The 14,392-nt window shown below is 46.4% G+C and overlaps 1 protein-coding gene across 13 annotated transcripts in view; it reads left to right on the forward strand.

Moving 5' to 3' along the window:
- Positions 1 to 14,392, forward strand: part of PLEKHA7 (pleckstrin homology domain containing A7) — a 223,270-nt gene that overhangs the window by 77,701 nt on the left and 131,177 nt on the right. The window contains exon 1 of one of the 13 annotated variants that reach the window (XM_041730457.1): positions 2,901 to 3,443. The exons of the other annotated variants lie outside the window; for them this stretch is intronic. Coding sequence (XP_041586391.1) covers positions 3,361 to 3,443 — 83 coding nt within the window. The 5' untranslated portion in view covers positions 2,901 to 3,360. Of the gene's footprint in view, positions 1 to 2,900; positions 3,444 to 14,392 lie in introns of those variants that run through there. 13 annotated transcript variants of the gene reach the window in all.

Genomic DNA, 14,392 nt, shown 5'->3' on the forward strand with positions numbered 1-14,392 from the left:
AGTGATTAGGTTCTAAATTCAGAATGTAAGGGGAAAAAAATCTCATAAAGTCAGAATTACTCTAAACCACCCTGGACAGTAATTTTTATGCTCTCTGAAGTTTGGAAACCACTGAACTAGATTCAAGGACAACTGAAAAATCTATATGAAATGAAAAATCTGGGAGAAAAAAACCCATCTACCTTTATAAGTTTATTATCAAATCCTTAATGGTGAGTAGATGGTAGTGGAGAACTGAATTGTGTTCCTGCCTGCCTGTAAGGTTTATTTCATTCTGTTTTAATATTAAGCTTTTGTAAGTTATGGGTTAATAGATTTACTTGTGAGGAGATATGCTATAGTGGCATCACATCTTGCTCCAGGGGTTAGGTTCTGAGTCAATCAGTGAAGAAAACATAGTGCAGCTCCACCATAGGTACTTAACCACCCTGCTCCCAAACTCACACACATGTGCGCGTGTGCACACACACACACACACACACAATTGGGATCGTTTGTTTTATAACATTTGTTTAATTCAACAGTAAATATTCCATATAGCATTTTAAAGTTGCATGTGTATATGCAATTGTAAAGATGCTTATTAAAAAAAAATAATAAAGATGCTTATTAACCAATCTCTTGTACAGTTTATTTCCAATTATTCTAAAAATGGTGAAGTGAACATCCTTGTGGATAAATCTTTGTGTTCATCCATAATTATGTCTTGAGGATAAATTCTTAGCTATGGAATTGATGGTTCAAAGGATATGAACATTTTTAAGTCTTTTAATTCATCGCTCAGTTGTCCCCAGGAACATTGTATGCTTCCATCAAAGTGTCTGTTTCCCAATATCACTGGAGATTATCATTCAGAAGAGTTTTCTACAGCATGCCTTTTTTTTTTCTTTTTTGGATGATCCAGGGCTTCTCTTCATTGCGTGGTCAATTTATCCTGGAAAGAATAAACAAAATGAGGCTACAGATGATAAGTGCTGGTGGGCAGGTTCATGCGAGGGAGGGAAAGGGACAGATAACTGGGAAAGGGTGAGCTTGGAGACCATTTCTTTACTCTTGCCTCCAAGTCTTCAGTAGATATCTAAGGAGAGAATTTTAATATTTAAAGGGCATATATAGTTTAAAAAATTTTTAATTAACATATAGTGTATTATTAGTTTCAGAGGTAGTTCAGTGATTCATCAGTTGCATAGAACGCCCAGTGCTCATTAAATCACGTGTCCTCCTTAATGCCCATCACCCAGTTACCCCATCCTCCTACATCCCCTCCCCTCCCTCAGCCCTTTGTGAGCTATGATTAAGGATCTCTTATCGTTTGTCTCCCTGTCTGATTTCAACTTCTTTTTCCCTACCTTCCCCTATGATCCTTTTATTTCTTAAATCCGACATGAGTGAAATTATATAATTGGCTTCCTCTGATTGACTTATTTAGCTTAGCATAATCCCCCCTAGTTCCATCCATGTTGTTGCAAATGGTAAGATTTCATTTTTTGATGGCTGAGTAATATTCCATTGTGTGTGTGTGTGTGTGTGTGTGTGTGTATACCCCATCTTCTTTATCCATTCATCTGTCAATGGACATCTGTACTCTTTCCATATTTTGGCTATTGTGGAAGGGCATATGTAGTTTTAAAGCCATATTTAATATCTTAATTTTTGATTTGGAAAATGATTTGATGTCTTGTCATTATAGATGCTACAGGACAGTAATGATATTTGTAAATTTATCCAAAAGGGAATATGGTTTTTAAAAGATAAATGGAGGGACGCCTGGTGGCTCAGCGGTTGAGCGTCTGTCTTCTATGATCCTGGTGTCTGGATCAAGTCCTCATCGGGCTCCCCACAGGGAGCCTGCTTCTCCCTCTGCTTACGTCTCTGCCTTTTTCTCTGAGTCTCTAGTGAATTCGTAAATAAAATCTTAAAAAAAAAATGGAGAAACACTGTCTTAATCTAGCACCTCACCTTACAGAAACTGAAACCAGAGAGTAAAAAGGATTTCTGTAGAGCTGCACAGCAAATTGATGATAGAGTTGAAGCTAGATGTAAAGGCTCCCGACTGTGTATTAAGAGTTTTTTTTTGTTGTTGTTGTTGAGTTTGGTCATCATGGTTTAGGAGACAAAAAGCAGTTATAGGGTCCTCTTTGGATAGGCGGCCAGGCTTTCTTCCAGAGCCTATGAGCTGCCCCATACCCCTCCTGGGTGAAGATCCAGGTGTTTCCAGCATGGCAGTTCACTTCTGCTTGAACATCTCCATCTGTGACTAGAGTGAACTTGCACTTTGATAACCAAGGTTTTTGCCTGAACTTTCCTTCTTTCCTTCTTCCCCTTCCATAACTTCTAACTTCTCTTCATGCCTCAGTGTCTCAAATGCCACTTCCTCAGAGAAGTCTTTCTTGACTGCCAAGATAGTTTAGGGTCCCTGTGTGCATTCCCATAGCACCTCTTACCTTTAATACCCTTGTCACAATTATAATTTGCGCTGTACTTAATATCTCTCTCCCTGACTGGGCTATATGTTCTGTGACTGTTGAATGTTGTTTATCTTCTGTTGCTCCTGGCCCAAGCATTAATAAATGCTTGAATGTTTGATTATTTGGATGGATGCTAATGTGTGAAGTGGAAGTGTGTGTGGTTGCTGGGCGGTGCTGCTTCTGATTGCCTGCAGAATCAGAACTGTCCCTTATTGCCAAGGGCATTGAGACTTGAAGAGAAAAAGGAGACTCCTTGTTAGGCTGCTAGTATAGAGACGCCAGAGGGTATGGATTGCTTTGCTGGGTTCCCTATAGAAGCCTCCCGGATGATGGGGTCAGTAACCTAATCTAACCGAGCATTCATTCCTGGCTTGTCAGAATCAGTCCCAGCAATTTAGGTAGAGGTGGTTGGAGAGAAGCCTCCTTGAGTCATTCTGGGGAAGATACTTCAAGGTCAGGGCTCTCCTTGGCGGGGAGGAAACAGCAACCCGGGTCACCTGCAGCCTGGTCTTCACAGTCGATGGGCACTTGCAGCAGCGGCTGTGAGGTCTGCTGGGGGCTGGCTGGGCGCCAGAGCAGCGCCGCTGTTAGGCGGCAGGTCCTGCCCCTCCGCCGCTTTCCCTCCCCCGCCTCCGTCTCCCTCCCGGCTCGCGCTTGCAGCATCCTCTGCAAGGAGGGGATGTGCTGCGCTCGGACGCGCCGTCCTGGCGGCGCGGCGGCACTCGGGGCGCGCTCGGGACCGCCGGGGTCCGCCGTCTGGCGCTGCGCCACGTGCCTGGATCCGCGCTGATGTCAAGTGGGTGTGGGCGCTCGGGGAAGGCCCAGGCGAGGACGAGGAGGGCGCGCGATGCGCTGCTGACCGGTGGCGGGCCCCGGCTGGAGGAGCGGGCGCATGGAGCGGGGGCGCTGCCCGCCCGGGGACGCACCCCCCGCCGCCCTGGGGGGCTGGCGGGGACCAACGCGGGGGGCTTGCAGGTGTGTCTGCGCGCCACAACTTTCGGGGGGCTGCGGGCTGTGGGGCCGGCAGGGCGCGGGGGGTGCATGGGGGCTGCGTGGGGGCTGCATGGGAGTGCATGGGGGCTGCAGGGGGGTGCGTAGGGGGGTGCATGGGGGCTGCATGGGGAGGTGCATGGGGGCTGCATGGGGAGGTGCATGGGGGGCTGCATGGGGGGTGCTTTCCTGCCTGGGCGCTGCTGGCGTGATGGGAGCGGGTTCGTCCCGGCCGGCCCTCCGCGTGGGAGCTGCAGCTCGCCGCGGGAGTTTCGGGGAGAGAATTTCTGGGGCGGGCGCCCGGCTGGGGGTTACTCATGGGGAAGGGCATCGAGGGAGCTGCCTTGTTTTGAGAATTGGGTCTCCAAGTGCAGCCTGCGTTCATGGTAACAGGATGATTAGCTCTCAGCAGAGAGCTCGGCTTTCTGGCTTCCAGAAATCGGCGGTGGTTGGGGGCACCCATCGGTCGGGGGTGCGGGGGGGGGAGTGGGCAGAGGCGATTTTTCCTCCTCCTTTCTAACCGCCCCCCCCAACTCCCGTTGCTGGGAGCCAGCTAAGGGGGAGGCAAGGGGTCAGCTTCTCAGCGTTTGACAGGTCTGGTTTCAGACACACCTTCCCAGAGGAATGCGGAGGCTTTGTTCCAGGCGCCCGTCCCAGCCCCGAGCCCAGAAGCTTGCAGGCTTGGGGCCGGGGCTCCGGTGCCATTACTCATCTTTTATGGCAACGCCGGCAAGCTCCCGGGTAGGCAAGTTAATTATTAATGTGTCTATGCTGGAAATGAGATTTGGTGGGTTGCAGGTTTTTCTTTCCCTTTTTTTGGCATTGGCACTGAGGTTTAAGCCCAAGGAATTGCAGCCAGTTTGCAGAGGATGCTGGTATTTCCCCAGTGATCTACACTTGGGAGGAAGGGATCCCCTTCCCTGCCAGTGGGACAGCACCATCACCCCTCCTAGAGCAGAGAGGGAGCAGCTGTTGTTTTTTTTTTTTTTTTTTTTTTTTCCCTTCCTACTTTGGAACCAGCCTCTACCTTTCCTCCTTTGCTTTCTGAAACCAACCACACGCCCACCCCTTGTCCCAGGGCAGCTTCCTGATGAAGCTTCCAGGCCAGGTGTGTGAGACATGGGTCCTCTGCTGACCACCTGAAGTTTTCTGGAAAGGCCTGCCTTACCCCAGCCCTAGTACCTGAAAATCTGCACTTGCTCAACAAGTGCCTCTGGGTGTCTTTTCAGGCCCCTGATCTGTAGGACTGTGGATGGAGGCAAGAGGGTCCACCCCGTGGTCACCTGACCTGTCTCTCCCAGTACCCTCCGTGCCTACTGGAAGGAGGAGGTCAAGGTGGGGAAGAGCTGAGGGCGGAGTGCGGCTCCTCTCTCAGAGGGTTTCAGTTTCTCTCCTCCTTGGCTAGGAAAAGGTGGATTCTAAGACTGGTTAGTCTCGCAAGGTATTTCGGGTGGGCCCCTATTGAGTGGGAATGGAAGAGCCCAGGCTTAAATCAAGGGCTGTGGATGGGGCTTGGCCTTGTGGGAGGTAGGTTGGAGGGGGCTGGTTGGAGGCAAGCCTGAAGAGATTTTGCCCCATCTGGGGCCTATGGAGAGTTGCCAAACTCAGCCCTCCTGGCAACATTGTGCTTTAAAGACCTGGGAAACCGTTTTTTTCTTGTCAGCTGAGGCTAGAGTACTTAGCCTTATAAACTGAGGGGTTGATGGATCTGTAGTTAGTGTGATGAGAAGATAAGCGTATCTTGGCAGTTGATGCTCTTAGGAGTATAAGAGGGGCTGGGCTTTCTGGGGCTAGGTGTAGGGAGGGGGATGGGCTTAGGGGGTTGAAAAATGTGTAAAGGGAGTGGGTTTATTGGGGGTATGGAGTGCAGGGAAGGAGATCTTAGCTCTGACTGTAGGCTGTGCATTGTGTCAGAGGTTCTCTGAGACAGGCTGCTGGAGGAGTACCCCACATTCCTCTCCTCAATTTTCTGTTCCCTACTTCAGTGACTTGGCTTGCTGGATTCACCATCCTCGTGTTTCTGATCTCCAGGGCTGGGCTCTTCTTCTTCTTCTTCCTTCCTTCCTTCTTCCCTTTTTTTTTTTAGATTTTACTTATTTGTCATGAGAGACACACAGAGAGAGGCAGAGACACAGGCAGAGGGAGAAGCAGGCTCCCTGCAGGGAGCCTGATGTGGGACTCGATCCCAGGACTCCAGGATCACGACCTGAGCCAAAGGCAGACGGTCAACCACTGAGCCACCCAGGTGCCCCCAGGGCTGGACTGTTCTGATGGCTGCCCAGGGACACATAGTTCCCATCTCACTTCAGCCTTCCAGGGAGGAAATGAGTGACAGGGCTTGGCTTTAGGGAGGCAGCTGACCCTGGTACCCGGGTTAATGGGGAGTCCATGCCACCTGTCCTCCCACCTAGGTGTGTGGTTATGTATACCCAGTGGCAGGCTTTCAGACTTCCACCTTCTCCAGCAGGGCCCTGTTGCTGATCTGCTGGCACTCTGCAAGTTGAGGATTTGGAGATAGCCCTGATTAGGAGCAAGTTTTTTCTATTATGGGAAGTGTGCCCATGGCTGCCTTCTAATGTCTGCTCACCTCCTGGCCTGCTGGTCATGACTGAATATTCATTGATAATGGCCTGGCCACTCCCTGGGGAAACTACTCAAGGTGAGGCTATAAAGAGTAGGTGGGTAGTAGGGTCCCTGGGAGTGTTGTGAGGCAAGTAGGAGGTCAAGGGGTTGTGAGGAAAGTGAGGCAATTATCAGAAAGGCTCTGGGATTGTGGGGTTAGCAGACAGGATCAGAGGACTGAGCAGGGTTGGTTTGGACTCCCCCCGCCACACATACATGTGTCCTATTCCTGCTGTCTGTGCTGGACACAGGCTGAGGTGAGTCCAGCAGCAGCAGAGGCCTCTGTCCTGGGATCTGACTGCCCCTGCGACCTGGGAAAAGGACCAGTCTGTTTATATATGCCAGCTCCTAGGTTTGTCATCTTCTTTCCCTCTTAAGGGAGGCACTAGGGTTGATGGTGGCTGTGACTGTGTTCCTCAACACCAGTTGTAGCAAGGAGCCTTTTCCTGGGATGGACAGCAGGATAGAGTACCCAGGCTAAGAGAGAGGTGCCCTGAAGGTTTGTTCTGAATCTGATAATATCAAGACAAAAGACACAATAAAGACCCTGGCAGCCTTTGTGGTCTTGGTTTGCAAAAGCACAAAATTCCTCCCTAGGTTTTTTACTGTCTCTGAAGAGAAAAGAGGCCAGTATTTTAGGCCTAGGCCCTGTGGGTATCCAGGAGCAAGGGGAAAGAAAATGAGGGTTAATTGAGGCAGATGGTGTTTGGTTTCCTTGCCTGTTAAAGAGGGGTTAGGATACCTCTGTTCAATACTCCTTGCCCCCCAAGGATAATTGTGAGGATTATGAGATGTTTGTAAAAGGTTTAATATAGTGCTTGTTAATTGGTAGCTATTATTTTTTATTAATTAAAGATAACTGGAGGATCCTTGGAGCAACAGCTGGGAGAGTTTTTTTATAGAAAATGTGAATGTCAGAAATGCCTTTTTTTTTTTTTTTTTTTTTGCTAACTCCAGAGACCATACCTGGGCTCCTACCTAGTGTCAGATGTGAGAACTGCCCTCGAAGAGTTTCTTCTGACCTTCACATCAAACCTCTTTTCTGGCTTCAGATCATTCAAGGAGGCTTTGGAGACCTGTGAATTCCTGACTATAGGCACATAGCACAGTTGAACTAGAAAGGCATGCTGAAACTCTTGCTATACCATCTCTGGTCTAGCCATGATTAATGGAATGTTAGTCCAAAGAGCAACCAGATACCTGGCACTTTTTAGCTGTGTAACTCTAGACACATTATCTCTTTGAGCCAATGTCCTATGAGAATAATAAAACCTGCCTCTCATAGTTCTTATGATCAAATGGGATTATGTATGTTAAACTGTGATGTGGCGTGCAAATGGTAATTTACTGTGTATCAGACACTGTTCTAAGTGCTTTCATGTGTTATTTAATTTTTGCAATAATATATGATGCAGTTTTCAATTAGGAATTTAAAAAAATATATTTTATTTATTTATTCATGAGAGACACAGGCAGGGGGAAAGCAGGCTCCTTGCAGGGAGCCCAACACAGGACTGGATCCTGGCAGTGCTAAATCCTTGAGCCACCTGGGCTGCCTGTCAATTAGGAAGTTGATGAAGAAGTTGAGCTGTTAGGAATTGTAATTATCATTGGCTAACCCACCCCCCTCTGGAAGTCATACATCTGAAGACTTATCTTCCACAGTAAGGAATAACCAAAGTTTCAGCAAATGTTTGCACATTGCCTTTTCCCCATTGATCTATTCTAACATCCTAGGCTAATTCTTGATGTGTTTGCAAAATGAGTATAAAAGAGGTCCTTTTTGGTCAGTTTGTTTTTTTGGTGTCCTTTCTTCTCTGCTCCTCATCCATAGGCTATATGGGGCTTAGAGACACAGCGCTTTCTTGGCTGTGACTTTTAAATGTCATTGTGTGGGATGATAACCCTCTTGTGCTCACTCACCTAATGGTCCCTTTTAAGAATGAGGTTGCTAGGGCAGCCCTGGTGGCTCAGCGGTTTAGCGCCACCTTCAGCCCAGGGCCTGATCCTGGGGACCTGGGATCGAGTTCCGCATTGGGCTCACTGCATGGAGCCTGCTTCTCCCTCTGCCTGTGTCTCTGCCTCTCTCTCATTCTCAGGAATAAATAAAATATTAAAAAAGAAAAAAAGAATGAGGTTGCTAGTGGACCAGTGTTGACATTAGTGTGGTAATGCAAGGTGTATTAAGGGGATTGTACATTAGCATGCCTCAATGCTGGCTGACACTTAGATGCTCACAGTGTTCTAGTTTTATCTCCTGATTTGAGTGTAATAAAAACAAACTGAATGTGGAAAAAGAAGGAAAGGGATTGTTGGGTTTTTTAAATTTTTATTTAATTTTAATTTTTTGTTTTTTTGTTTTTTAAAGATTGTATTTATTTATTAGAGAGAGAGTGAGAACAAGAGAGATCACAAAGGGAGAGGAAGAGGCAGAAGCAGACTTGCCGCTGAGCAGGGAGCCTGATGTGGGGCTTGATCCCAGGACCCTGAGATCATGACCTGAATCGAAGGCAGAGGCTTAACTAACTGAGCCACCCAGGTACCCCAAGGGATTGCTAGTTTGCTTTGACTTTAGGCAAGGGAAATGTTTGGTTTAGAGCCAAGTATTAGGCTCCAAGTTTCCAAGGTCCCATCCTTTCTGTTGGTTCTAGTTAGCTGTTTTGCCTCCTTCCCTCTGCTCCAAACTGTATCTGCCAGTGAGTAAAGTCTCAAGTTTTAAATGTGTTAGGAAAAAAAAAAAAAGAAAGGAAGAAAGAAACACCCTCTGAAAATAGGGGCTGGTGGTGTTCCCAGCACGGGTGGTACTCATTAACAGAGACTTATGATCACAGCCTCAAGATTCATCCTCATTACTTTTGTAGCACATTTATAGGATAAGGAAAAGGCTCCAGTTTTGTGGGTTATTCTCTTTTTATGACAAGAATAACATTTATGAGGGTATGACACAAATAAAGGAATAAAGATCTGGTGAGGAGTGGAAAGTGAAAAACCAACTGATAAGGGTTCCAGGCATGCTCAGGAGGTTTTAGAGCTCCGGTTAGCAGAGGTAGGGTTTTCGTGGCATGGACCTGACCTGGGTGTCTTGGTTCCCACAGCAGCATGGTGATGTTGTCAGAGGAGGTATTGTTATTGTCATTTTAGGAAAGTAGAGTGACTTGCCTGAGGTCAGATAGCTAGATATGTAGATATGTAATGTCGGATACTGGACCCCCCCCCCCCCCCCGCCCCCGTCTCTGACTCCAAGGGACACAGTCTCATTTATCCTTGTAAGAATTTAAAGTTTTTTCCTATTATGTATATATTTTGGAATATTTAGAATATTACCAAGGAAGATTGAAGAAGGAGGTGGGAATGATGATTCAAGCACTGAAGACAGCACTGTTTACATTTCAGTGGATTTCTCAATTTCTTCTTCTTCTTCTTTTTTTTTTTTTTTTTTTTTTGAAGAGGGAACATTTGTTTTTATCAGGGAAGTTTTGCTTGTTATCTGTACAGCTCTGGGAATATTCAGTTTCCTGTCTTGGAGCAGGAACTCTTTCTGTAAGAGTGGGTTCCTTACATATTCAAGTCAGGTTCTTTTATTTTGTGTGAAATGCTGCTGGGCACTGTGGGGGAGAGGAAGATGAACAGGGTGTTCCTGCCTTCAGAGGGCTTATAATTCAGTAGAGAGGCAGATGTACACCAAACCAGGTAGTCCAGGCCTAATAGTAATAGCAAACGGTGATATCCCCAGCTCTGTTCCAGGTACTCAGACGTTACTCACACTTAATCCCCAAACAGCCTCGTGGAGGAGGTATTACCCATTTTACAACCGTAGAAACTACAAGGTGAAATGGCTTGCCTAAGGTGATAAAACTAATAACCACCCAAGCTGAGATTACAAAATCAAGCGCCCTCTCTCATGAAGAACTGATGTAAAAAGTCCCATGAAGGAGATGCACAGTCTTTCATCCTTTTCTTCTCTCAGATTTTAAGACAGATAATTCTAATTATATTGGATGGTATTCATTACCTTTTCAAAAAGATCCCTGCCCAGATTCTTTTGCTTATTCAGACCATTTGATAATAACTCTCAGAATCTTGGAACTGGAAGGAAATGGAAAGGTAGTCTAGTCCATTCTCTTTAGTTTCTTGTTTTGGAGAAACTGAGTCTCAGAAGGGAAATCACCTGAGCACATATAATAGTGTTTAGTTGATAAACACTCTTAGTATCAATAGTGTAATAATGTTTAGTTTTTCCATCAGTTTCCCAAACTGTGAAAGCATATTGGATAATATAGGGGTGAAAATTTTTTTAAAAGATTTTATTTACTTATTGAAGAGACAGAGTGTGAGCATGGGGAGGGGGAGAGGTGGAGGGAGAAGCAGACCCCCTGCTGAGAGGGAGCCTGCTACAAAGCTTGATCCCAGAATTGTGACCTGAGGCGAAAGCAGACACTTAACTGACTGAATCACCCAGGTGCCCCCAAGGGGGTGAGTGTTTTTAATTTTAATACCTTTATACATGGGTATATAATTTCTCGTGTGTATTTGAAGAGAAGTATAGCTAGAGCATCAAACTCCTTATTTGGCAGCTATTGTCTATGTAGTCTATTTAAAGGAAAAAAAGTGCAAGTACAGGTTGGACAGGGAAGTGGTAGGAATCATGGAGGTGGTGTGTGGGTGATGTGTGGAGAACATTAAGGAAACCGTGCATATACACCAATTTGCACTCTCCTGGAGGGTTATCTTGCCCTGCTAGCTTTCTTAGTTAAGGGGTAGGAAAAGGGAAGACCATCCCCTCATGGAAATATACTACCTGTAAGCATTTTACTTGGGCTCAGTGTGCGGATGTTGAGAAAGCTCAGAGAGGTTGATTAACAAGCCCAGGTAACACAGGATAGATCAAAGAGTTAGGATTCAGATCCCAGCTTGGTATTCTTCCATTGCCAGCTCCTAGCACCTGTCATATTTTGTAAGGTGAGTGAACCCTGGGCCTGGCCTGCTCCTCTTCTCAGGGATTCCAACATCATCTTGTTCAGGTACCAGGCTCAAGTAGAAATGCATGTGGTTGGGTTGCTAGGTTGCTTACTGTTAGTCTGCTAATTTAAAGCATGATTTTGATAGAATTTCAAAGAGTGTGCCGTATTTATAATATGTGGTATTTATCGAATCTGATTCATGCTGTTAAGTGATAGAACTCTTATCTATCTGCCTTTTGGCTTCTGTTCACATTGTGATGCTGCCATGTGGGTTGTGAGCTCCAGGAAGATATAGACTGTGCCTGTCAGTCTATGCGAAGGGTAATTACCAAATGCTTTTTCTAGCCATCTAGCCATACATTCAGCCATACATTCAGAGTTCAGAGCATTAACTAGTGGATTTTTACCTAGAGTGGAGGTATGGAGATGTAAGTGTGGCCTGTTTCCAAGTTAGCTGAAGAAATCTGGAGTTGCGGGTTATGGAGAGAGGGCCCCTTTAGGATATTTTCACTACCATGGGTGGGGGAAATGTTTAGGCTTTGGGACTTTCCTCAACCAGCTGAGAGGATTCTACTTCTCACATGGAACATGGCCTCTTGCATGAAGTAGGCAGTTACTGCCCATTTGCTGTGTACTACATGCTGTGATAGTGGGGTGGGCTGAATGATTCCCCCCACCCCCCCCAATTAAGATGTCCATGTTCTAATTCCCAGAACCTGGGAATATGTTACCTTATATGGTAAAAGGGACTTTGTATAATTAAGTGAAGGATCTTGCAATAAGATGATTCTGGTTTCTCTGGGTTGGCCCAGTGTAATCAGAGGGGTCCTTATAAGAGAGTCAGAGTATGGGCAGCCTGGGTGGCTCAGTGGTTTAGTGCTGCCTTCAGCCCAAGGCCTGATCCTGGAGACCCGGGATCAAGTCCCGTGTCGGGCTCCCAGCATGGAGCCTGCTTCTCCCTCTGCCTGTGTCTCAGCCTCTCTCTCTCTCTCTCTCTGTGTCTCTCATGAGTAAATAAATAAAATCTTTTTTTTTTTTTTTTAAAGAGGGTCAGAGTGAAAGAAGGAAATATGAATTTAACAGGTTGGAGTGATACAGGGCCATGAAACAAGTAATGTGGGTAGCCTTTGGGAACTGAAAAAGGCAATGGATGGATTCTCCCTTGGTAGCCTGCTGACACTGGTTTTTGCCCAATGGAGCTGATTTTGGACTTCTGACCTCCAGAAGTGTAAGACCATAAATTTCTTAAGTTATTAAGTTTAAGCCACTAAATTTGCTGTCATTTATTAGAGTTGCAATAGGAAACCCGTACAGATAGGTACTGAACATTGAAGAACGAATGTAGTCATAGTCTCTGCCTTCAAGTGGGGCTCAGTCTAGTGGAGGGGGCAGCCAAGTACACAGATGATTTGGCTAATAGTGGTGAACCTCTGATAGGGCTGTAAATCCAGGAATCTATAGGACCTAAGCCAATATGGGCAGATAAGGGAAGACTTATCTGGATAAGCTGAACTCAGGTGCCAGTGATGGAGGGTTGGAATTAGGTCATGAAGTGGGGCAGAGAAGGGCCTTTTTGGAGAGAGAAAAGCATGTTCAAAGTTATTTCAGTAAGATCTGAAAACTTGGTGCAGGCTATTGGCCAGGCCTTGTAAAGCAGAAAGCTGGTTCCATCTAAGCTGGTGTGGGCTCTGATAACCCTGTTTCTGGGCCTTGCGTAAGATGGAAGTGCTATACCTTCAGGGTCTGTGAACACCCATTAGCTCTTTTTACATGTATTATCCCATTTAATCCTCATAGTAACTGTGCAAAGAGGAGACTGTAATTTCTTCATGTTGCAATGGAGCGAAATGAGACTTAGGTTTGGGGGGGAGGGGCAGAGGGAGAGGAAGAGAGAGAATTTTTTTTTTTTTTTTAAAGAGAGAGAATTCGGGGATCCCTGGGTGGCGCAGTGGTTTGGCGCCTGCCTTTGGCCCAGGGCACGATCCTGGAGACCCGGGATCGAATCCCATGTTGGGCTCCCTGTGCATGGAGCCTGCTTCTCCCTCTGCCTGTGTCTCTGCCTCTCTCTCTCTCTCTCTGTGACTATCATAAATAAATAAAGAAAAAAATATTTAAAAAAAAATAGAGAGAATTCTAAGCAGGCTCCATGTCAGTGGAGACTCTGAGATGGTGACGTGAGCTGAAATTAAGAATTGGATGCTTAACAACTGAGCCACCCAGGTGCCCCAGAGACTTAGGATTTAAGTAATGGGCCCAGGGTGACACAGTTTGTAGGTAGCAGGGCTGAGATTCGAATCTTAGGCCTTCAGGCTTCAGAGCCCAAATTCTTAGTATCCTCCTCTGTGATAGAAAGATCACTGTGCCAGAAATCAGAGGACTAGAGTTCTAGTGCTACCTCTGCTGCTTATTAGACTTAGGGCAGGTCAGCCTGTTCCCATCTGCAGAAGGGGACAATAGGCCTGCCTTCTTCAGAGATGTGAGTGTGTAGGAGATTGTCCTTTATGAATATAGGAATATTCACAAATATTCTCATCAGAGTTTCAGACACCCCTGGAGAGGGTCATGTCAGTGAGCGTCATCTTGCAGTACTGGGTCATTCTTAAGGGTCATGCGACAGGTTAGGGAATTTGACCAGAGTAGGTGGTCACTGAGGTGTTCACGTGAGGTTAGAATGTTTGTATCCATGAGCAGTGGTGGAGACAGAAAGTGGGCAAAAAATGGTGGGTGGCCTGTCTCAGGTGCCAAGGGTGAGAGAATAAGTCTAGAAGGAAGCAGTGTGCTCTGCATCTTGTTTCCTGCAAATATGCTGATGTTGGAGGTGACTGGGGAAGAAACCTTTCCTGACTTGGAGTTGGGCGGTTAGCTTTTAGTCCCAGCCCTGCCGCGTACTGTTGCTGAGCAGGGAGCCCAATGCGGGGCTCATCCCTGGCTCCTGGGATCGTGGCCTGAGCCAAAGGTAGATGCTTAACTGACCAAGCCACCAGGTGCCACCAAGGGCTAATGATTCGTACTTGGCAGAGTATGTGAAAGCTACATTGAGTAAATAGTGACCATCTCTGAATCTGGCAGTTCAAGACTTCTCAGGGTTAATCCAATAAATCCCTGTTCTTTGCAGGATTCCACCTTTTCCCTTTGCCTTTCAGACTCACTTAGGCATGTTGTAATTGGATGCGAAGGGAGACTCTGGCCACAGAAGGAGAGCCCAATGAATCTTTGAGAGGGGAAGACCCTTTGAGGGGGGAAGACCTTTCCAGTGGGAAATGGTGACGAGTGGTTTTCAGGTGGCTGCAGTGGGTACGCCGAGCCATTTTGGAAATGAGAATATGTTTGTCTTGCCAAGTATAAGATTGA

The sequence above is a fragment of the Vulpes lagopus genome, chromosome 15 (genome assembly GCF_018345385.1).
Source record: "Vulpes lagopus strain Blue_001 chromosome 15, ASM1834538v1, whole genome shotgun sequence".
NCBI classification, from domain to species: Eukaryota; Metazoa; Chordata; class Mammalia; order Carnivora; family Canidae; genus Vulpes; species Vulpes lagopus.